Below are 21,734 nucleotides of genomic sequence, written 5' to 3'. Positions count from 1 at the left end.
GGAAGTGAAAAAAAAGAGTAGAGACGACATTGAAGAATTCAGATCTTAACCAAGAAAATTACATAACATGGAAAGTGTTTTGATTTTGTTTTTAATATCAGAAAATACGAAAGATGATATATAAAGGGTTTGATGAATACAAGGAAAATGTCTAGAGAGCTCGGCTTTTGACGATGTCAAAGCTCATCTCGCTAGGATCAGTGGCTTGTAACTCAACCTGAATGCCATCCAATGATCTCTTGAACCTATCCTTAGAGCTCGCGTACACCATCTTCATCCTCACTCTAGATGAATCGGGTGACCTACAAATCATCCACCAAGCCCAAACACATTAGCACACCTTTCTTTTTTAGCCAAGACATATAAGCACCCTTACTGAAACAAAATTAAAGTATTGTATGTCCGGAAAGGATAAGAAGTATTAACATGTATTTAGACAGCTTGTCTAGTCTGGTTAAATCTAACTTAATCTAAAAAAGTTGCACAATGAGAGTTTTTCAAAAGGTTTCTATCCCATATCAAAAATAAAAATGAAAAAGTAAAAATATGATAGGAGTATATCTCGTATGAAAAACTCAAAATATTTTTTTGTGAAACATGTCATCATGTCGTTGACCTAACTATATATTTTGTTTAAATTTTAACTAAATAACTAAATTTGGATGAAAATATTAATAGTGTATTTGGTTAAATACTTTTGAGAGTATATGTAACCATTCATGATGCTAATTAGTCTTCCTTTAGTGAGTTTGTATATAAAGTGGATATGAAACTACATATTGAACATGTTCTAAAACGTTTTAACCTTGTAATGTTATGACACATATATATAGTAAAATTGAAATAAATAAAAGGAAGGTTAATATGACGTACCAGGCGATGAAGAAGATTTTGCTCTTCTGGCAGTTTTCATTGGTGGTAAAATCTAAATCGAAAACCGCATAGCGGCACTCGTCGGCAGGGAGGGAATTGGTGAAATCGTCGTAAGTCTCCTGCGGGTTTCCTAACTTTTCAACCACCACTTGCTGCCCATCTATTCTGAATATTATGAACCGATAGGTTCTTTTCTTTAGCTCCATAAACTTCAGCTTGCAGTTGTCCTCCACTGCCATCCCCGACGCCGCGTTTGCCTTTTCATTCAGTCATATCATCCATTGTATTCAATCATGTCATCCATTATATTCTTGTATACTATGTTAGCTAGGTTTTTGGTTCCATTAACATCTATATGTGGAAGCTTATGATATATGTGCTACATAAGTTCTAATCTTAGTTTTTTGTATTGAGTTATCACTCTAATATGGTTAAGGTATGAATTAAAACGTGATAAACTATGCAAGGAAATGGGAAACACGTCAATATATAACATGGTAACATTGAGAAATCGAGATCTAACATGATTAGACAAGACTAGAATGATTTGCGTCCAAAAGTCTAATACTTTCTGAAAATCATTTGACTCTATGTAAGCATTCAAATTTAATATTTACATAATCAGATGTTTTATCAAACTCAGACAATTCTTAATATGGAATAAAACTAAATCACATCTATCCTGCTATCTCGGCCAATGGAAACAACATTTCTACAAAAGGATTACAAAAACAAAAGAAGAGAACAAACCATTGCTTATGTTCAGTTTCTACGGTAAGACTCGAGGAAAGATTTGTTAAGTTGTTTTGTGTGAATATGATTGTCCTCTGGGAAAGAGGAATGTAATTTTGGGGAGAACCAATGAAGATGATAATTCTTAATTAGTTTGTGAAGAGAGGATCGAGACGAACTCGGACAAACAAGGGCTCTTATTTATTATCTTTAGCATCGGTTATAATCTGTTATTTTGTTTCAAACCTTAAAATTCGCCTAACCATCCCTCTTTTAAGGAACGTTCTATTCTATTTTTAGCAGCTATTTGTGTACACCATCCATACACTCGTGATATGCAAGCACATACGTTCAATAGATTCACATACGTTTATTATAGGGTCCACCTGACATTTGTTTTGTTATTGTTCACGTTTGATCGCTAGGTTGCATCTTCCAAAAAAACTACTACAATGCAAGTATAGAATTTAAAGCTATGAACGGACTATATATTATACACCAAAATACATAAAGACTACAAATAATGGTCAAAATAAAGGTTGTCAATAGAGTACTTAATTCTTTTAACGAAATATATATATTTGCATCTCTGCAAAGTCACCTTCGTTGGATTTCTCCATCTCAAACCTTCCTTGTGCAAGTTCCACGTTTGAGTGTCTTTCAGTTTGATCATGATTTAAAACACATTCAGGCCCGGATCTATTAGAGGTCTTGGCCCCCAAATTTTTTAGAATTCTTAAGAAATGTTTCAAACCACTCCCCACAATCTCAGATCCGTCTCTGAACACACCAGCAGATAAGCAATCAATCCTTAACCACAAACCACTAAATGAATTTAGTGATCTAGGTTTAATTAAATCATTAGAAGTGGTATCTAGATTACGACAGATTTGTGATGATCCAAAGTTTTTCTTCATAGATCAAATCATGTATAAAGAATCTCTTATTGATCAGATTACTATCTCATTCTTTATCTTAAATTAATTTTCTCTGTTTGAGTTTGTGTGTGCAGAAAACAAAAACGATACATGAGACTAGAGTTTCCAAGGCTGTTAACAAAGATCTGATCAAAAGACAAAATATAGCTAAGAACACTTCCATTGGTGGAATCTTAAATTGTTGAAAATAATAATAAAGAGAAGAGAGAATCAAAAGCAATATATCTTAGATACTGTAAGATTCCCATAAAACTTAATTTTTGCCATCCTCTTCTTTTCATTGGTCTTATTCATTTAGCATTTAAATTTTAGTTATAAAATCTAATTAAATGAAAGATAATGTTATTACAATTTTGAAGATATTCATATAGTATGTACACCAATAATGATGCTCTAAGAGTGATTAGGGAGAACGTCGTGATTCGTACGTGTTAATATATAAGTGATTTGACAGTATAAATATTTAATTATGTAAGAAAATATAATGTTTAAAGTTAAGAAGTTGTTAGGAAAATGCGTGTTTAGTGTTTTAATTGGTAACTGGGAAAGATAGAGACAAAAGACAGCTAAGAATGACAGTGTTAGAACGTGGTGATTTGACTATATGAAAGCTTTCACCTTCCAAGAAGTAAGTTATATAATGTCTCGAACGAAACGTGGATGATTATTTAATGTAAATGATGGATGCTTATAAAACAAGAGCAGAGAGGGCTTTGTGTTCCACGCTTAAAAACAGGTAGGGAGTATACATATTATACAGAGATCAGAAAGTATCGATGGATCAAATTGCGGTTTTCTACCGTTTGGTAGTAACGATAACGTGTTTCGTGTGTTTAGGGTTTAATGGTGGTATGTGTTCAGAGTCAGATGCCTTGATCAAGACTTACGTGTCATCATCGCTACCGTCTAACGGTGACTTGGTCCATTCCGCCCAGCTTAAGGGTAACTTAACCAAGATTTATAAAATTTTCTCGTTTTCCTGGCTCTAATGATTTTATCTTGCACTGATTGTATAGCGCTTTAACTTTTCGTTTGTCCAATGATTTGAGTAGTACACAAGATCTCTGAATCGGAATGGGATTCACTTGTAATCAAGTCCGAACTCCCAGTCATGGTTATGTTCACAGCCAACTGGTGCGGTCCATGCCGCCTAATCGCACCTAAATATATCGCATTCGACTTGGAATTCACGGGCCGGTTCAAATTATACACCGTTGACATCGACGAGGAGCAGGTCATGGCAGAACGTTACGGCATACGCGCAATGCCAACCAGTATTGTCTTCATAGGCGGAGAGAAGGTGGCTATGGTAGTTGGAGCTAATCCTAGTGCATTACATGCAGTCTTGGAGAAATACGCTTAATGATGTCCCTTGGCTCGTCTCGAATCCTTTTATTCATATTTGCTGCTTTTCTTCGGTCAAACCTTTGCTTATGTGCACGGCTACTATGTTATCGACTTGCTACTTGTCTCCTTATTTTTCCTTAATAATAAATTAACTATGTCCTAATTACTAAAATAAATGAGAATACATTCTAATACAGTATGAAATAACAGATTGGGCTCATATATACGTAAGGTTAACAATCTTGGATCTTGTAATTTTTTTCCTAATCTAAACCGGAAAACTGAAGATCAAAAGCGCACGATTCAATCGGATAAACCAATTTTTTATAGACCCAACTTAAATCAGGTAAAATGGGAATCAGATAAATTCTAAATCGATTAGAACCAGGATTGTAGTAATATGTAAAAGAGTTTGAATCAAATTTGATTTAGCAATTATCGAATAAAATATGAAACAATTTTTTTTTGGTTCGGAAGTTATTAACATGTTTATGAAAATTTGATTTATAAACAATATGAATTTTAATTTACGTTTATATATATATATTATATATCAAATTATGTTAATGCAAAAATGTAACTTTACAGGCTATGATATGTTAACAAATTTATTTGATTAAACTTAATTGTAGGAAAGATGTTAGGTATCAGTTTTTCGTAAATCTAGATCTGTAATTTACACTAAACTTAATCATAAGAAAAATCTATAAAATATGTTAAGCCTCAATTTTGTTAGGTATAAATTTGGTTAGACATTAATTTACACTTCTTGAACAAGAAAAGATTTGCAGAATTTATTTTAGAGATTATCACTGATTTTGTTATGGCTTATTCGTTTAAATAGAAGATATATAAAATTTTGTGTTCCAGAATATTCTAAAGTTATTTAGTGTCCGATTCTTTTTAGGAAAAAAACTCTAGTATTTTTCAATTTCAAATGAATCTTAATGTAATCTCACTATATAATTTACATTATTAACATTAAATTATTTTATGTAAAATAATATTAAAATATTTAATACATCGAGAAATACACATACATTTAGTGATTAATTATATTATATAATCATGCTACAAAACTATAGTATTTTCTTTATATTCAAATAAAACTATCAACATAATTCAATTTTAACCTCTGCAAATAAATCGTTCATAAAAATTCGAAAATAATATATAGCATGCCCTTAAAATGATTTAAAATTTAATAAATTTTGTAGTATATGTGTACCAAAAATAGAAAAAAATAACAAAACAAAAAAAAACTAAAAAGAAAAATTAATATTTGGTTAAAAATTAACTAAGTCTAGTACAACATATTAAAGTCTCAGTGTCTCACTTCTCATTTTTAGTGGAGTAAGAAATATTGCAATGTTAATTTTGCAAGTTGGAGTAGATGTACAAAAATTGGAAAGTTGGAAGGATAAATTTGCAATATTCTTAAAACAAGTTACAACCTCCCAAAACGACGTCGTGGTGTTCATCGGCTGAATTTGAGAAAGATATCATATTCCCGAGAGATTTTCATCGATGCTGTGTTACACCATCACTGGACCAATGGCTTCCCTTAGCCAAATCATCCTTACTCTGGTGATCATCTTTTGTTCGTCTCTTCCTATCACCTACGGTGGAAGGTGCGTTTCTTCTTCTCCTTTTTTTTTTCTTAATTAACACGCTGTGTTAATTGAGCCTCCCCACTGCTACCATCCTATCACCTCTCTGTTGATAGTCTTATTGTGCATAGTTGTCCTATTCCCTGAGATGCGCGATCATTGGTTATTATGCGATGCATGTAGCTTCGTCCGTTTCTGGCGATCATCACTTGTTTTGATTCATTATCATTTAGATATTAAATTGATTCTGGAATAATGAGCTTTGCGAGAATGTTTAATCACACAACCCGGTTAAGTGATTGCTCCTCCTCTATGCAGTAGTCGAAAGGAACTCCGAGACAAAGGTGAGAGTCAGTCGAGTTATGTTTTAGGATCTAAGTCTGTGGACCCGAGACGTGTGCTTCAACTTTCATGGCAACCAAGGTCAGGTACCTTTTTCTTATTTATTTATATATGCTTTTTAGATAGCCTGTAATTTTACTACAATGGGAAAGATCAGTTTGCAAGAGTTACTAATGTATGTCTGAAAACTATTTTTGGTATGCACCCAACCACCACAGGGTCTTCCTTTACCGTGGGTTCTTGTCAGAGGAAGAGTGTGACCATCTGGTATATTCCTCTTTCCTTTTGGTTTTTAATTATATTTTGTTCTTTGATTAATTTATGGTTGTTGCTTTTTTCTGTAGGCGAAGGAGACTTCAGAGGTTATATCAGGGGATGGTGATTGGAAGACTCAACTTGCAAGTTCTGACCACGTCTTAGATGTGCCGGTAAGTTCTTAATTAGTTTTTCTTGAATTTTATTGATACTCACTCAAGCTGCTTGACAAGAATTCTTTTGAAACACTATGTAGTAAAGATGATTAAATACTCTTCAAGTAGTCGTTACCTTTCTCATACATCCTTATACAATGTTATGTTCCAATCCTTTTCTTTTTTTTTTTGGGTATAAACAATAGGACCCAATAGTTGCTGGGATTGAAGAAAGAATTTCTGCTTGGACGTTTCTCCCAAGAGGTAGTTAGTTACCTTTTACTTTACTTGGTTTTCAGTCTATACTCTTTGCATTACTCTCTGAAAGGGCTATTTTCTTGAGTTATGGTTGTAATCGCTTTCTTCTTGGCCAAACTGCTGGTTTGTGTTTCTCTTCTGATGCACATCTTTCAGAAAACAGTGGTCCCATCAAGGTAAGAAGTTACAGTTTGGAGAAGTCAGGCAACAAGTTAGATTATTTTGGAGAAGAATCTAGCTCTGTGACGCATGAATCTTTGTTAGCAACCGTCATTCTCTACGTCTCAAACACAACTCAAGGCGGAGAGCTTCTCTTTCCAGACTCAGAGGTAAAACTCAAAAGGAGTTGGTCAGACTGCTCAGAGCCCGGTAACATCTTAACACCGGTAAAAGGAAACGCAGTTCTGTTCTTCACCAGACACTTGAATGCGACTTTGGACCAGACAAGCACTCATTCTAGATGCCCTGTGCTGAAAGGGGAGCTGGTGGTAGCGACAAAACTTATATACGCGAAGAAACAAGCAAGGAAGGGTGATGATGATGAGCGTGTTGAATGCAGTGATGAAGATGAGAGCTGTGGACGATGGGCTGAGCTTGGGGAGTGCAAGAAAAACCCTGTCTATATGATTGGCTCTCCTGATTACTTTGGTACCTGCAGAAAAAGCTGTAACGCCTGTTGATTCTTTGAAAAGCAATCTCATCATGTTGGAAAATAATGGTGGCAATTATTGAAACATTTTCAATATTACAGCTAGTCTTTTTCTGTGATTTTGTATAGTTTATACGTTATTTGCCTATCCAAAATTATATATTTTTCTAGCATATTATACATGTTTTCTAAATACTACATTTTAAGTCGATACATTTTTTAACACTGGTTTATTACTGTTATAAATTATGAAAAATATTTGTTACTGTTATAAATTGTAAAAAGAAAATTATATAAATGACTTTACAATTGACCATTCTATTTGTGTTAGATAAATTCATGTCCAACGGTTATGAAAATTTGCCTGCTACATATTTTCTGCAAGTCACTATGTGTGGATATATCATCACACTTAGAATTTTATTTAGAAAATTCAAAAGTGCATGAATCATCGAACCAACGAGATCAAAACAAATGTGCATGAATCATGTATCTTAACGAATATCCTTCAAAGACTAGTCTATTTTTTTTTTTTTAAAACATCCAAAGCTTAAAAGTCATATCTTATATGTTAAGAAAAAAAAATGTATTATAGCGATTATAATCAATCAATTAAAATATGGTGGAATTTTAGCGAAATGGATGGAGCCCCCGAGGGTTATGTTTGTTTTCTCCGTACTACAATTTTTTCGTCGACAGCTCCTTTTGCCTCCCTCCCTCCTTTCTCCTCTGAAAATTTTCTTCTCATTTTCTTTCGTGCGTCCCATCACTTTCTCTCTGATTTTTCTCTTCGCCAGTTTCTTTCTCACCTCGCTCTGAGTCCCCGAGGATCGCTCTTGATTCTGTTCTCTTCTTCCCTCTTGGCGCACGCACGCACGCCCGATCTGCTGCTGTTACTGTTTTACTGGTGCGTGATCGGGAACTTAACCCTTCGCTTTCCGTTTAACACTTAAATCGATTCGTTCGCGTTTTGTATTATTATACGTAACTGATGTTGTTGATGAGATTCGAAATCAACGAAACATTTTTAGTTCTCTCCGCCTGTCATGATTAGGAGATTTAGGCGTGTCTGTGTTAGTGGTTCTGGTGATTTGAATCGAATCGAATACTATTACTATGTGATTGTTTTGTTTGTATATATAGTTGCTTAAGGAACTTTTATATCGATTTGCTGTGTTTATAGGACTGTGTGTTTGCAGTTGAATTGGATGGAGGTGGTGAAACAAGATGGGAATGATTCTCTGGACATGCTCATCAGACGTGCCGTTGGAAAGGATCCGTTTCTTTCCTTCCCTACTAGGCCTGACAATAATCCAGTCCAGCTCTTTCAACTTCTCCATAACTTAGAGCGTCCAGGTAACAATCTCACGTTCCTACCTCTCTCATATATGATTGGATCTGACTTCTGACATTGTCTCTTACTATTGTAGAACTTGAATCAGTGGATTAGATGTTATATACTTTTAGAGACTCTCTTGAGAGAGGTTTATCATATATATTAGATTAAAGTGATTGTTGAAATAGCATGTGTGGCTTTTGGGGTGTGGGATCTGGGGTTTTGTTGTTTGATGTTCTATTTCGTTCCCAGGGTGGCCGTTGCTGACTCCTTTGAAGATACAACTGCTCAAGTGTGAAAAGTGCACCAGGGAGTTCTGCTCTCCTGTCAACCATAGAAGGCACAGCCGTACTCATCGGCGTCCAAAAAAGCCTGAAAAGGTTTTGCTTACTTAGTTAACTCTACTCTCTTTTGTCTTTCCAACTCCTGGTTGCTTTAGTCCTTATTTCTCAAAAGTTTATCTGAAGATTGTTGTTTGCATGACTCCAGGATTCCAGCAAAGAGAGGGATGCACTGGGGGAGTTTTGGGATAAGGTACTTCTCACTTCTCTTAGTTATTGCCAATTCGATTAGAGTTTTCTTCCTTTGGGTAATGATCATGTTCGATCCCTCTGTCAGCTCTCTGTAGTTGATGCCAAGGAGATTCTCTCATTAAAGAGCATGTGGCTGGAGGTAGTATAATTCCACTTTACATTTATTTTGCACAAAATAATTTCTTTATCTTCAGTCATTTAAAGTTGTGCATGGTGACTCTGACCGGTGAGCATCGGATATGAGTGTTCTATTGCATCTTCTTCTGTCTTCTCAATGACTCATTTCATTGTTATTTAGGGTTTTGACTTTTTTATGGAGGCCTAATTTCATTTGCTTTTCATTTGTGCAAGGTGTGATACAGTATTTACATTGTTATATATATGTTTCCTAGAATGCCATATGACTTCATCAGGTTTTACATGATTAATTCTCCAATAAATACGTTTTAGTTAAATAAAAAGAGTATAGCGTACTTAATTCGTATACATACTCTCGCACGTCTGATGAGTATGCCTACCTGATACATGCTGTCCGTTCTCTGGCATTCTATTTCTGCATCCTGGACCTTTTTGGCTAATCAATATGCTTTGCAGACGTTTCCAGCTTAATGGTGCTTTGTTTTGACTCTTGTAGGATGTTGCTGGGGAATCAGTTGAGTCCGGAGTAATTTCACTTATCGAAAAACCAGGATATACTGCTCTGCCACAATATTATCTAAGAGCTGGTTCTGACCTTTTGGTATGAATTTCCCCTTTTATCTTTCTGGATAAAGAGTATCCTCAATACTCAACCTCATGCTGATATAGTGATACATGCTCCTGTTTCTCCAGGATATTATCCAGGCTAGAACACCTAGGTTTAAAATTTCTTCGCAGAAACTTTTTAGCATTCTCGATGAAGGAAGTGAAAAGACTTTCCTGTGTAACGAGGCTGCACAACTGCAAAAATACATATTTGACGGGGAAATTGGAAAAAATGTACTGGAGGCAAAAAATGTCGTTGCTAGCGCAAGCTTTCTTCTGGAACAGCGATTGGTAACTTTTTTCATTCAAGGTTTCACCATTCCTCTCTAGTTGGCAATGCAAAGTGTCAATACTAGGACTTTGCTTTGCATGTATCCGTTACATGTGATTAATCTTTGTATTCTTAATGTAAAGATCAAAGCATGGCTTGCTGACAAAGATGCGGAAGCCCTGAGGTGCCAAAATTTACTGGTTGAAGAGGAAGAAGCTGCTCAAAGAAGGTGCGTTCTTATCAATTGCAATGCTGGTCTTATAACGTTACAAGATCCATGGTTCTCTAAGTTTCTAACTGTTAAGTCTTATTCACCGGTATTATGTCTGGAGCAGACAAGCCGAGCTCTTGGAGAGAAAGAAGAGGAAGAAGCTGAGACAGAAAGAACAAAGAGTAAAGGACCAGAAAAAAGATGTTAAAGAAGACGAAAGTACCACATCAGAAGAACAACATTCCCCAGCTGAGTCATCAAGCCCGTTATATGTAGCTTCAGATTCCGAGGCGCAGAGATCAGATTCCATACCGATTGAGGATTCTTCATCCCTCGAGGAACCTCAAGTTTTGGAAATGGACAATGGGAGAAACGCTGAAACTCAAGCGCCAATGGTTGATGATGATGGTTTTGGTAATGGCCAAAACATGGAAAGGCCGCGAAGTGGGCGAAGGCAAATGGAGAAAAGATCACAGCATGGAATGCCGAATGGGTTCCACGGTAATCATGCGCCAAAACTTGGAGGCATCCGAAAGAATGGAACTAACAGAGACGTAAGAGGCAATGCTACTAAAGTTTGGAGCCGAAAAGCCAATAACCCCAAAACGATATTACCAGATGCGGCAGTGAATGAACAGGATCAAGCAAAGAACAGTGAAGTTCTGATTGGATCGGTAAGTGTAACAATCCGAAGCACCGGAGAACATAACCAAACAAAATGCAGTGAAGAGGAGCGAAGAAAGAAGACTGTTGAGGCGAAACCGTCATCAGAGCAATCAACTGTAAAAGTATGGAGGCCAGTGAGCAGTCAGGAAAGGATCGATGAAAACACAGACAACAAGGATAAGAACTCAAGCTCAACTGTACCTGAAGTTAAAACCGGTCATCACATAAGCTTGCACGAAGCGAAGGCGTTTCTTGCAAAGAGTAAAACTTCGTTTAACTTCTCTTTACTTTTTTTAAAAAAAAATCTCCATATCGTTTTATTTCAATGTCTGTTAAGGTTGTTTACCTCAAAATCTGAAATGGCATGTCAGGATGGAAAGAGGCAACCACCGAAGAACACGTGACGTTAGTTCTGTCTCGGGAAACAGACATGTCAGGTAACAACAACAGTCACGAATCCTCAAATGGTGTTATAAACACTGCAAGACCAAAGCGCAGGAAGAAACCCGAACAGGGCACGAAGGTAAAGTATGTTCCAAAACAGAGGATTCCTTAAAAATGAGCTTGATTTTGGACCAGAGTATCATTTTTTAGGTATACCAAAAGTGCAGTATTAGCGAGAGAGACATCGTTTTTTTGGGTGCTTTTAGAGAGATTTTTCTTGATTTTATGTGTCATCATTCTTTTTCTTTTTCTTCTTCTTTTTCTAGATAGAAAGACATAGATTTGTTATCTTGTTGACCTTTCTCCATTGCGAGGGTTTTTGAAAATTTGATATGAAATTGATATTTAGCCAAATGTGAAGTCTACCATATTATAATAACATATCAGTACAACATAGATTCCTACAATATATGTTTAGTTGTTAGACCCCAATATCTTACCAAATCACTGAACTGCTTCCAATGTTAGAGGGTTTTAGTTCTGGTCATAAAGAAGACAGAAACCCTTTTTTTCTTTCTCAGTTAAGTCAACTGAATCCTCCAGATCGTAACACCGGAAAGAAACTCCAACTGTTTCCCGAACTGTTGTTGTCATCACCTTCTCGGGCGACCTTCTCATTCGACCACCACTCCGATCTCACAACTTCTTCTCTGTTATCAAACTTAAACTCTTTGCTCGACCCTAGAGAAAACGTTCTCAACTTCTGACTCAGTTCGCTCTCTGTTTCTCCCAACGTTTTGTCACTCCATCTGTTTGTAGGCGAAACCGCCTCATTAGCATAAGTTTGATCATCTAAACCAACTTGGTTTAGCTTGTTTGCAAAACAACGTGCTAAGTCTTCACCAGTCACCTCGAACGAAACTCTATGACCAACCGTCCATGACGACACGTGATCAGAATATCCAAAAACACTGCCTTCAAGTGACCTCAGATTCCCATTTGGTGTCACAGCACCAGAAGCAAGCATTGAGCCAAGGCCTCCACCACCGTCCGGAGTCAGAGCCCCTGAACCTAGCCTGGAACCATGACCAGCAGGTGTGATGGACCCAGAACCGAATCTCGACCCCCATTTACGAGCTGTGAAGTGCTCAAAACCCAAGAACTTTGGAGGTTCTCCTATACAAAACTCAATGATGGAGCATTTACCCGGGTAAGGAGAAGATGTACCAGAGTTTGAGAACACTGAACCAGGAGAGATTAGATTACCACCTGGACTTCCTGGATACACTTGATGCGTCTGAAACTCATAGTGCGCAGCAGCTGAAAACGTTTCATCCATTCCGCCGCTGTTTCTCCGAGCTCGTTCAAGCGAAGATGTAAGTAACTGAGCAAAGGGAACTTCAGGGGAAGAAGGTGTTGCAGAACTCATCTGACCTGACTCTGGAGGTGGCGTGAACGGCGCAGTGGATGGTCTTGTTGTGTAAGCAGAGTCTACAGGAGGAGTTACGGGCTGAGTTTCGTGAGCGTAAGGTCCAATCTCAAAGGCTGAAGACGGCTCGTTTAGGGAATATGTATTGACGGGAAAGCAAAGTAGACCATGAGGAGTGTGCGACGCAGATGAAGGACCTGAATGAAGAAACGATGCTGGAGATGAAGGAGGAGCTATAAAGGGAAGAAAAGTAGAAGTTGAGTTGCTCGAAGAGCTTTGGACTTGAGCCACGGGAGCTGATCCGGATGCAACCGGTTCGGGTACAAGAACCGCGTGGCCAATACGCTTCTTGTTCTTTTGTGATCCAAAACACCAGTACAAGCTCCAACAGCTTCCCCATTTTTTCTTCTGAATTATTGAGAAAAAAAAAACAAGATTCTTGATCAGCTACTGACAGAACCAAAGGCTATATATATAACTTCACTAACACTTCAAACAGACATAAACTGTAATAAAGATCCATTGTCGGAAAAGTTTGGCAAATCAAGAAACAACAATACTGAGATATGGTTGTTATTACCCACGAGAAGAGAAAAAAAAAAAAGAAGAGCTTATAAGTTACCTGAACCGTCGATGATTGTAGTCTTGACTCGGAGAAGATGGCAGAAGCAGCGGCGCTCACCGTATCAACGTTATTGTTCACGTTTCTCATAATTTCAAGACTTGTTTGACATCCAAGATTTTGCACAACTCTTTAAGTAAAAGAAAATGTGAAACCGAACACGAAGGAGTATCTATAAATAAGCATAAAGGCTACTGATTCTTATGAACTGATATGCCTTCTCTCTCTCTCACCTCACCGGTCGTTATCTCTTGCAGTTTTTCATTCAATTTCCCACGAGATATTGCCACGTCATCCAAATTGACGGTTTGGACCCACACGCTTCCCTTTTTTTAATTTACTTATTAAAAAATTATTCATGCTAAAAATAATTGTGAAATAAAAAGACTAAAAAGGGAGAGTAACGCATAATAGTGAGTCCCCCGATGCCGACAAATGGCTTCCTTTGGTATTTTGATATTTTCCTCTAAAAGGAAACTGTGAGTGGCTAAGCTAAAGACAACGAAAAAAAAAATTGTGATATCAAGATAACCCAATCGTAATTACAGGAGATGCCACTGAGGGTGTCATTATGGTGGGCGTCGCGAAACTCGTGAGTTTTGGTCGGATCCCTGTTTGTCTTTCGTTGGTTCGCGATAATCTCGTGACCTGACTTACACAAATTTAGTTTCCTTCCAGGTATAGTATTTATTACCACCAACCATTCAAATATAGAGTTATTGCTACGGTCGCGTTCGTGTATGGAATGAATGAATCTATTAAATGGTTTTCTTTTTTTTTGTGCTATTATCATGTCACTTTTTCTCTTGAGTATAATACATCACTTTCTCATAAGAATAACACTTTTATCTTTAAAGTTTTAAGTAAGGATATTACACCTTTTATTGTACTAATTTGATCCTTTTAATCTTTTTGATATGATTATGTTACTGATGTTTGGACACCGATTCACGCTTAGTATCCACACTTCATGTACGTGCAATATTTGCATTTTGATTATTTAACCAAGTAATTAAACTACGTACATCTTGTTCGTTCAGTTATTCGCTAGCTGCTAAGTACTCGTTTATTGTTTTATAGTCTCTACGAGATTGATTTCTTTGTTTTTTTTTAGTTGCTAGTTTTGGCAGTCTCAAAATTTTGAAAACCTAACACTTTGAAATATCTTATGCTTACAGCTCACAGCCGTGAATACTGCTATCCATCCAGGACGTTTTATGTAGTAAGAAAACATGGATTTTGTAAGTTTCGTGGTGATTAGTCTTTCTTGGACCTATAAAGTTTTTGGGATAACACATCGGTTATATAAAAAAATTAGTAGGCATTGGAGCATAAACATAAATTACACGAAGATGAATGGTTTGGTCAACTAATACCAGTTAATCTTGTGGCCTGGAATGATAGATATGATAGCATATACGTCAGAAAAGGCTGGATCCTTTTCAATGTGAATATCTAAACAAAATCGGTCTTCGAATCGGATCCTGCATGTAAGTTGGTGTGTTTGGCAGATTTGTATTATCTTATGATTTTTTTTGTCACAATCAATTATGCATTTGGTTATAAAGCGTCCTGATAAAAATATATATACAAAGTTAGCTATAAGACTACTTCTCTTGGTCCACAGAAAAGAAAGTCTTTTACCAAGATTCTTTTAAAAGGATTCGATAATTACTTTGAAGACTTTTGAAGACAATTAATAAAAGATTGTCATAAAGAGATTCTTCAGAACCAAATCGATTCACAGCCTTGTAAGCAACAACTGTTAACAAGTATATTAGTTTATGTGATAAGTGGTAGTTGTTAGTTTAAAAAAAAGGTAGTTGTCGTTTTAAATTGTTATTTGGTTAAATCTAGAAACAGATGGACATGTTACTGGTTTTAGCCGCCATACTTTTGGCATGGAATGATCTTCGAAGATGTATGAATTTATGATTCAAATGTTTTGTGAATGGTTAAACTAAACTAATGCGACAAACAAGATATGAGAGGGGTTGATTAGTCGGTCTAAAGAAGAAAGATAGAACAGAAGGCTTTGTGCTTATGGGGCTAACTAGAGGGCTCACGTGTTCATAGTGGTGTAAATGCCCTTTACGTGCGTGCGTAAGAATGCAACCCTTTACCTTTCTCTCTTGATAAGAAAGTTATCCACTATTTAGAGTATACTACTATTTTGACAAACAATGATAAAAACTTAGAAAAAAATGGCAGTAAATCTTTTTGTGTAAGTAAACAAAATAAATAAAAAATGCGTTCTCTTTCGAACATTTTCACTATCCTCTCTAGTCATGTAAAAAAATACATGACAACCAAATCAGTGATACCAATACATCATGTGACCTGAAATTACACTTGTGTGATTATATATACTATGCTCGAAAAATCTGCTTAGACAGTTAATCAAGAAGCCAACTAAATAAAATCCACTTATCCACACCTCTTGCTCTAGTTAATACATTTGAACAATAAAAGTCCCGCTACGTGTAAATACGGAATGGAAAAGTACATAGATACAAAGCATAAACTAAAAATGGTACCATTATTGACAAAAATTTACATCCAAAGGTGGTCGGTCATCCACTAGCAGTCACTCACATGGATATCTAGTAGACATTGAACATGATATAAAGTGACAAATATGTGGAATAATCAATGGGAATCTTCATTCACATCCCTAAATAAATAAATAAACATTTCGAGCATATGACCTAGCTATATGACCTAGCTATAGCTACTCCATTACATATGTAAAAGAAGTTTATATAAGTAATTTAAAAGTTGTGGAAAGTTATAGTAATATCAATATGGTTGGTAGGGAGAGGACTCGAGAAAAAATAGATTGGGGCCAGCCAATGGGCCCTATTTCTTCTCCGACATCCCCACATGCACTTCTTCTCTCCATTCTCTTTCATCCCGTATTTCACAATCTCACTAACTTATTAATGTATTATTTTTCGAGTGAATTGGTTTGATCCAAAAGAACAATGAAATGAACCAAATTTGTATCTGAAGTAAGGTATCATAGTGTGAGATTTTGGGTATTAGCTTAATTAGAGTAAAAGTTTAGTGTATGTAATACAATTTCTCTTATTTTTTTTGGTTTCAAAACAAATATCAGATACTTTTTATTACTTTAATAGAAAATATCAATAAAATTCCTTAAAATATTTTTTTATTAGTTGAAATATGATTAAGTGTATAAACAATTATATTTTTATTTTTAAAATATACAAAATCACATGTTCTCTTAATCTATGTATATAAATCTAGAACGATAAAACAGAAGGAATATTAGTTTTAACGCTATACCTACTATTCTAGTAAACCAAGCGACCATAGCTGGTGGTAAAAGAACAAAACTGGGATATAAAGTAAATCTGTCATTTCTAAATTCTAGTTCTGTTAGAAACTAAATTACCATTTGTTTGACTAGGTGAAATGGAACCCTGGTTTACACCTATTTTAAAAAATTTAAGAGTTGATCGACTCGTCAGTTTCAGTCTACTGGAAAATTATTTAGGCATTGGTCCATACATATATAGGTGAAAAGGAAACTAATGTTCTAAACTTCTAATATTGATTGTGATAATACTTGTATGATCTTTACACTGATTGTGAACATGCTGAGTCATCACAGATCATTCGAGTTTATCGTTAAGTAAGATGGAGTTCGAAGTTTTTCTTTTTAGAAATTTAGTTTAAGCATCTCGGAACATAAAATTACTGGACTATCGTAAAATCTTTGATATAGTTTTATAGTGGAACAAACCTTGCAAAGAAATCCATTGGTCCAATATTGGAAGCTGCTTCATATTAAGGCCTGAACTATGAGATTAAGGCCCAAATATAATGAGCTTAAGGCAAGGCCCAAACATGGTGTAAGGGTATATGTGTAAATAACAATAATCAACTGCAGCAAGTAAACCCTCATCTAAAACCCTAGGCGCACTTTTATAAAAACACTGATCGCATGCGACAGCTTAATTGCTTACGACGTCATTAACTCTCCTTGAAACTCTTCTCGCTAAGTCGCCGTTTCTTCCTTCTCAAGCAAACATGAGACCTCCTCTAACTGGTGGTAAGAAACCCTAGCCGCCGCTTTTTATGTTTGGTCTCCATCGTAACAATAGCTAGTTATCTGTTAGTTTTGTTGGAACTTATTGTGTTTAGAAAAACTGAATATCAATGTTGTTACCTTTAGCTCTAATATCTATTGGGTATTGAGGATATTGAGTCTCTGCTTTAATGTTGTTTTGTGTTCAGGACGTGGTGGTGGTGGTGGGTTCAGTGGTGGAGGTGGAGGTAGAGGAGGAGGAGGAAGAGGTTTGGACACCGTGGACGCGGCAGAGGCATGAGAGGAAGAGGTAGAGCAGAGCGTCCTCGCGGAAGAGGAGCACCTAGAGGACGTGGAGGAATGAAGGGAGGCAGCAAAGTGATTGTGGGAGCCACACAGACACGCTGGAGTGTTCATTGCAAAGGGTAAAGAAGAAGCTCTTGTCACTAAGAACTTGGTCCCTGGTGAAGCTGTTTACAACGAGAAGAGAATCTCTGTTCAGGTAGATTGACTTGAATTTTTGTTTGTTTGTTTGTTTACCTCTTTTAGATGAAAGTCTTAATTGGCTTGTCATTGAATCTACAGAATGAAGATGGAACTAAGACTGAATACAGAGTGTGGAATCCTTTCCGTTCTAAGTTGGCCGCTGCTATTCTCGTGGTGTTGATAACATTTATATTGTAAGTCTCATTCTTGTTTAAATCTTATCTATCCTGATGCCTGTGGGAAGTGTTGTCATGTATTGGTTGTTTATGTTTCAATGTAGAAACCTGGTGCTAAAGTTCTATACCTTGGTGCTGCTTCTGGAACTACAGTATCCCATGTATCTGATCTTGTTGGATCTGTAAGAAAAATTTAGCCGTTAGAAGTATTAATTCTTACATGTCTAGATGTGTTGCTTTACTGCTGGCTTTGTAATTTTGTAGGAGGGATGCGTTTACGCTGTTGAGTTTTCTCACAGAAGTGGTAGAGACTTGGTGAACATGGCTAAGAAGAGAACTAATATTATTCCTATCATTGAAGATGCTAGACACCCTGCTAAATACAGAATGATCGTTGGCATGGTTGATGTTATCTTCGCTGATGTTGCTCAGCCAGATCAGGTTTGCTTCTTTATTATATATTACACTCGGAATGATCTGATGCTATTTAAAAATTGCTTTAAAAACTTTTGCTATATCGCATTGTATTTGTGCATTGCTTTTTAAAACGGTGTTCTGATGATAGCAAATGATGAGCTTACTTGGATTCCCTTCAGATCATCATGGATGATGCAAACTCCAAGTTTCTGATGCTTAAGAACATCTTGTTCTCTATTCTTCAGAATTTAGTTTTTGTGCATTATGCATATTCCATTTTTGTTTTTCAAACAAAATATCTATATTTTTTTGAAAAATACAAATTCAAAATCGGTTTTGTTTTTTTCCTGTTGTGACTAAATCAAACATATTTTAGCATATTAGTATTTTGATTTGATAATTTGATTGGAGCGCCAAATTTCTGTTGCCATTCAGCTTTTCTTGTTCAAAGTTTGTAATGTCATTTTTTTTTATTTCAAGAGTTCTAACATAATTAATATATTTACATGTGTGTGTTGTGTTCTTAAATAAACCTCTTAAATAGGCTAGGATCGTGGCTTTGAACTCAAGCTTCTTCCTCAAAACAGGAGGTCACTTTGTTATCTCAATCAAGGTTAGTAGCATTCCAAGACATTCATTTATGTAAAACTTCGAACGTTCATTCACACCAAAGATTTTAGTAAACATGTTTTTTTTTTTTGGCAGGCTAACTGTATTGACTCAACAGTTCCAGCAGAAGCAGTGTTTCAGAGCGAAGTGAAGAAGCTGCAACAGGAGCAGTTCAAGCCAGCAGAGCAGGTGACGCTTGAGCCATTTAGCGTGACCATGCCTGTGTCGTGGTACCCTACCGTGCGCCTAAGAAGGCCAAGGCTGTTACTGCTGCTTAGAAAAATTCAGAACATTCCTTGTTTTGTTTTTGGATTTGTTTTACTCTTTTCACAGTTCCTCAGATTTTGCCTCTCTCTTCTCTCTTTCATAATCTCCAAAGGCTTTTTAGGTTTTATTTAAGTTTGTAATCATTTTGAATCTTGTTTACTTCAATGTCTCAACTTACAAAGCTCTTTAGTTTGAAAATATTAATTATATAATGTATGATGTTAGCCCAACTTTCATCCTCTTGGTGATGAATGTCATCGGTAAGATTGAAAAATATCTGGCAAAATATGAGTGAGAGATTCTTGAATTTGGAAACAATACAAAGTCTCCATGAGCTCTGATTTTGTTGATTGCTAAAAATCACTAAATACTACAAGTCGACTTGAGCTCCGCTCCGTTCTCGCCACATAAAAGACATTAGGATTTGCTTCGCCTCGGCCATTATTACTCCGTAACATATACGAGATTACTTCAAGAGGGCTGGTGAGTTATCTGCAGCTGAGATCGTCGACAACCTATGACAATTGTTGCAAACACCAAAACAGTACAAGACTCCAGACGGGAAGTACTCTCAAGTTGTCTCAAGGGCATTGAGATATTTGTGAGCTTTCTTGCAGCAGCTGCAGTTCTACATGCTCTACCTACATGTAAACTATTATGTTGGCATTAGTTAAGGATGTTTTAGCACTAGTTTTCAAACTTAATTTAAAAATTCAAAATACTGTCAGAAGTGGGATTTGAACCCACGCCCTCTTTCGAAGACCAGAACTTGAGTCTGGCGCCTTAGACCACTCGGCCATCTGACTTCTTGTTACATGATAGTTGAAACCATATATTATCTATTTGAATTATTTCACACAACAATAAGCAAAAGGAAAATTAAACGATTCCGTAAGCAAATCATTTGTTGGAAAAGTACAACTGTACAAGTCTTGAATGTTAGTACAGGGCCGCTTGAATTCTTGTGACATTTTTAAATAAGTTGGTTGATAGTACATTTAAGTCACAAGAGCAAATGTACTTGACATTTGGAATACATTCATAAAGTTGGTATGGTTTCAGTTGCATTTTCTTTTCATTTGGAAGAAAATAACAAAACCACCGTTTTGTTACTTCACTAGTTGAACAGTTTCTAGAGCCTAATAAAGTTACCAAACCAATGAGAGAAGACAAAACAAAAAAGAAGATAAGCTACGTATTCATTTTCAAAGCTAAACAAACAGAAACCACATAATCATGCAATTACATCCTTTGATGTAGTTTCACTCCCTCCCCACTTCTTCATGCGTTCCATAGTCTCCTCCACCTTTTCATCACAGTTATTTTTGTTACTATTATAGATAGTTTAATGGATCTCAATCAACAAGTGTATATGGATATGGTTTTTGTGTCTTAGTTTAGTTTCTTACCTCTTTATTCCAGTTTGTCTTGTACAGAACAACCATTAGTAACAATGTTTGAAGAGTTGTTCCTGCTATCATTCCAGCCCAAAGTCCCTGAAAACATTATAAAAAAAAAATAATCACTATTAATGGACTTAAAAGGTTTCACTACTTCAGTGGATTTTAAGCATGTTTTTACTTACCATCACTCCCAAGTTTGCTTTGTAACCAAGAAGATACCCAAAGGGAAGGCCAAAAATGTAGTAACAACCCAAAGTGATATAAGCCACTAAACCTTGCCAACCACCTCCAATAGCCACACCTAAACAAGATGAATAAAATCCAAGAGACGGTTATCTATGATGTGATGAAAACCTCTGGAAGAGAAGATATTATTGTGTTACCGGAAATAACTGGCTGCACGCTGTTGAGAACCCATGGTTATACCAAGAAGATAAGCTAGCTTAGACACTGCGCGTTGTAGAACTTCGCTGCTGTGTAAATGATAGCAAAACGGTCTCTGGCTATGATGATAGCCACCATAAAGACAAGACCGATCAGTAGAGACTGTAACACCGCGACATAAACAGAGTATTTAGCTGCTCGTGGACGGCCTAACCCAAGCTCATTAGAGACACGGACACTAACACAAAGTAGACAACACATGAGTTTCCATAAGTCTAATATAGCCAGCTAAAACAATGTCTTGTGGTTACCTTATAGCAGCGTTTATTCCAATGAACAACATAGCCTCCAGGCCATTAACATTCATGCTGAAATGCCAAAAGATTTCAAATCAAGCCGTGAGGAGGGATACAAGGCATAGTTGGTGAAAGCGACTCACCATATAGAAAGAGAATCAACAGCGATGACAGCGTTGTCAAGGCGACCGGTAAGGACAATGATACTCATCATATACCAAAGCTCAAGACAAAGCATAACAGCAGATGCGATAGAGAGTCTAACAAAAGCCCAAATCTCTTTAAAA

General features: G+C 36.3%; 5 protein-coding genes, 2 non-coding genes and 2 pseudogenes across 10 annotated transcripts; 5 read left to right on the top strand and 4 right to left on the bottom strand.

Moving 5' to 3' along the window:
- Window positions 1-21: 21 nt before the first annotated feature.
- LOC108852596 (actin-depolymerizing factor-like) lies at window positions 22-1,768 on the bottom strand. Its single transcript, XM_018626099.2, has 3 exons — window positions 1,624-1,768; window positions 874-1,130; window positions 22-302 (listed from the first exon to the last, which is right to left on the bottom strand). Exons 1-3 carry the CDS (start codon window positions 1,624-1,626, stop codon window positions 152-154), a joined length of 411 nt encoding a protein of 136 aa, XP_018481601.2. The 5' UTR covers window positions 1,627-1,768; the 3' UTR covers window positions 22-151.
- A 1,415-nt stretch (window positions 1,769-3,183) lies between these two features.
- LOC108851747 (uncharacterized) lies at window positions 3,184-4,066 on the top strand. Of its 2 annotated transcripts, XM_018625214.2 has the most exons (3): window positions 3,184-3,279; window positions 3,381-3,485; window positions 3,596-4,066. In XM_018625214.2, the coding sequence occupies exons 1-3, from the start codon at window positions 3,228-3,230 to the stop codon at window positions 3,904-3,906; spliced, it is 468 nt and encodes a 155-aa protein (XP_018480716.2). In that variant the 5' UTR covers window positions 3,184-3,227; the 3' UTR covers window positions 3,907-4,066. The 2 variants fall into 2 exon arrangements, with proteins under 2 accessions (XP_018480716.2, XP_018480715.2); XM_018625213.2 differs by having other exon boundaries at window positions 3,266-3,485.
- Window positions 4,067-5,373: 1,307 nt separating this feature from the next.
- LOC108852119 (probable prolyl 4-hydroxylase 12) lies at window positions 5,374-7,278 on the top strand. Its single transcript, XM_018625615.2, has 6 exons — window positions 5,374-5,521; window positions 5,819-5,923; window positions 6,061-6,109; window positions 6,187-6,270; window positions 6,459-6,516; window positions 6,667-7,278. Exons 1-6 carry the CDS (start codon window positions 5,418-5,420, stop codon window positions 7,188-7,190), a joined length of 924 nt encoding a protein of 307 aa, XP_018481117.1. The 5' UTR covers window positions 5,374-5,417; the 3' UTR covers window positions 7,191-7,278.
- Window positions 7,279-7,824: 546 nt separating this feature from the next.
- Window positions 7,825-11,718, top strand: LOC108855009 (uncharacterized). 2 transcript variants are annotated; one of them, XM_018628695.2, is made up of 10 exons: window positions 7,825-8,066; window positions 8,343-8,515; window positions 8,748-8,875; window positions 8,985-9,029; window positions 9,114-9,167; window positions 9,663-9,767; window positions 9,860-10,063; window positions 10,187-10,272; window positions 10,379-11,181; window positions 11,292-11,718. In XM_018628695.2, exons 2-10 carry the CDS (start codon window positions 8,368-8,370, stop codon window positions 11,474-11,476), a joined length of 1,758 nt encoding a protein of 585 aa, XP_018484197.2. In that variant the 5' UTR covers window positions 7,825-8,066; window positions 8,343-8,367; the 3' UTR covers window positions 11,477-11,718. The 2 variants fall into 2 exon arrangements, with proteins under 2 accessions (XP_018484197.2, XP_018484198.2); XM_018628696.2 differs by having other exon boundaries at window positions 7,909-8,066; window positions 8,359-8,515.
- LOC130511641 (uncharacterized) lies at window positions 11,679-13,571 on the bottom strand. Of its 2 annotated transcripts, XM_057008938.1 has the most exons (3): window positions 13,356-13,571; window positions 12,574-13,141; window positions 11,679-12,480 (listed from the first exon to the last, which is right to left on the bottom strand). In XM_057008938.1, exons 1-3 carry the CDS (start codon window positions 13,443-13,445, stop codon window positions 11,891-11,893), a joined length of 1,248 nt encoding a protein of 415 aa, XP_056864918.1. In that variant the 5' UTR covers window positions 13,446-13,571; the 3' UTR covers window positions 11,679-11,890. The 2 variants fall into 2 exon arrangements, with proteins under 2 accessions (XP_056864918.1, XP_056864917.1); XM_057008937.1 differs by having other exon boundaries at window positions 11,679-13,141; window positions 13,356-13,570.
- A 3,840-nt stretch (window positions 13,572-17,411) lies between these two features.
- On the top strand, window positions 17,412-19,375 carry LOC130510848 (rRNA 2'-O-methyltransferase fibrillarin 2-like; annotated as a pseudogene).
- On the top strand, window positions 18,634-18,705 carry LOC130512196 (small nucleolar RNA snoR60). The gene has a single exon (XR_008945753.1). It is a non-coding gene; the product is annotated as a small nucleolar RNA snoR60 (small nucleolar RNA).
- A 710-nt stretch (window positions 19,376-20,085) lies between the features above and the next one.
- Window positions 20,086-20,170, bottom strand: TRNAL-CAA (transfer RNA leucine (anticodon CAA)). The gene has a single exon. It is a non-coding gene; the product is annotated as a tRNA-Leu (tRNA).
- Window positions 20,171-20,581: 411 nt separating this feature from the next.
- On the bottom strand, window positions 20,582-21,730 carry LOC130510469 (protein DETOXIFICATION 35-like; annotated as a pseudogene).
- Window positions 21,731-21,734: the final 4 nt, after the last annotated feature.

This window comes from Raphanus sativus, chromosome 4 (assembly GCF_000801105.2).
Source record: "Raphanus sativus cultivar WK10039 chromosome 4, ASM80110v3, whole genome shotgun sequence".
In the NCBI taxonomy this organism is placed as follows: domain Eukaryota; kingdom Viridiplantae; phylum Streptophyta; class Magnoliopsida; order Brassicales; family Brassicaceae; genus Raphanus; species Raphanus sativus.
Note: the sequence above shows the minus strand (reverse complement) of the source record. Positions and strands in the feature narration are given on the sequence as shown.

Bases quoted from the DNA above. Each gene is read 5' to 3' on its own strand.
- LOC130511641 (XM_057008937.1), bottom strand. From the start codon at position 13,445: ATGAGAAACGTGAACAATAACGTTGATACGGTGAGCGCCGCTGCTTCT. The intron at 13,142-13,355 runs GTAACTTATAAG...TCAATAATTCAG, and splicing joins TACAATCATCGACGGTTCAG to AAGAAAAAATGGGGAAGCTG.
- LOC108855009 (XM_018628695.2), top strand. From the start codon at position 8,368: ATGGAGGTGGTGAAACAAGATGGGAATGATTCTCTGGACATGCTCATC. The intron at 9,168-9,662 runs GTAGTATAATTC...TGACTCTTGTAG, and splicing joins TAAAGAGCATGTGGCTGGAG to GATGTTGCTGGGGAATCAGT. The intron at 11,182-11,291 runs GTAAAACTTCGT...ATGGCATGTCAG, and splicing joins GAAGGCGTTTCTTGCAAAGA to GATGGAAAGAGGCAACCACC.
- LOC108852119 (XM_018625615.2), top strand. From the start codon at position 5,418: ATGCTGTGTTACACCATCACTGGACCAATGGCTTCCCTTAGCCAAATC. The intron at 5,522-5,818 runs GTGCGTTTCTTC...TCCTCTATGCAG, and splicing joins CCTATCACCTACGGTGGAAG to TAGTCGAAAGGAACTCCGAG. The intron at 6,517-6,666 runs GTAGTTAGTTAC...CACATCTTTCAG, and splicing joins TTGGACGTTTCTCCCAAGAG to AAAACAGTGGTCCCATCAAG.
- LOC108851747 (XM_018625213.2), top strand. From the start codon at position 3,320: ATGGATCAAATTGCGGTTTTCTACCGTTTGGTAGTAACGATAACGTGT. The intron at 3,486-3,595 runs GTAACTTAACCA...TGATTTGAGTAG, and splicing joins CCATTCCGCCCAGCTTAAGG to TACACAAGATCTCTGAATCG.
- LOC108852596 (XM_018626099.2), bottom strand. The intron at 303-873 runs GTACGTCATATT...GATGATTTGTAG, and splicing joins AAAATCTTCTTCATCGCCTG to GTCACCCGATTCATCTAGAG.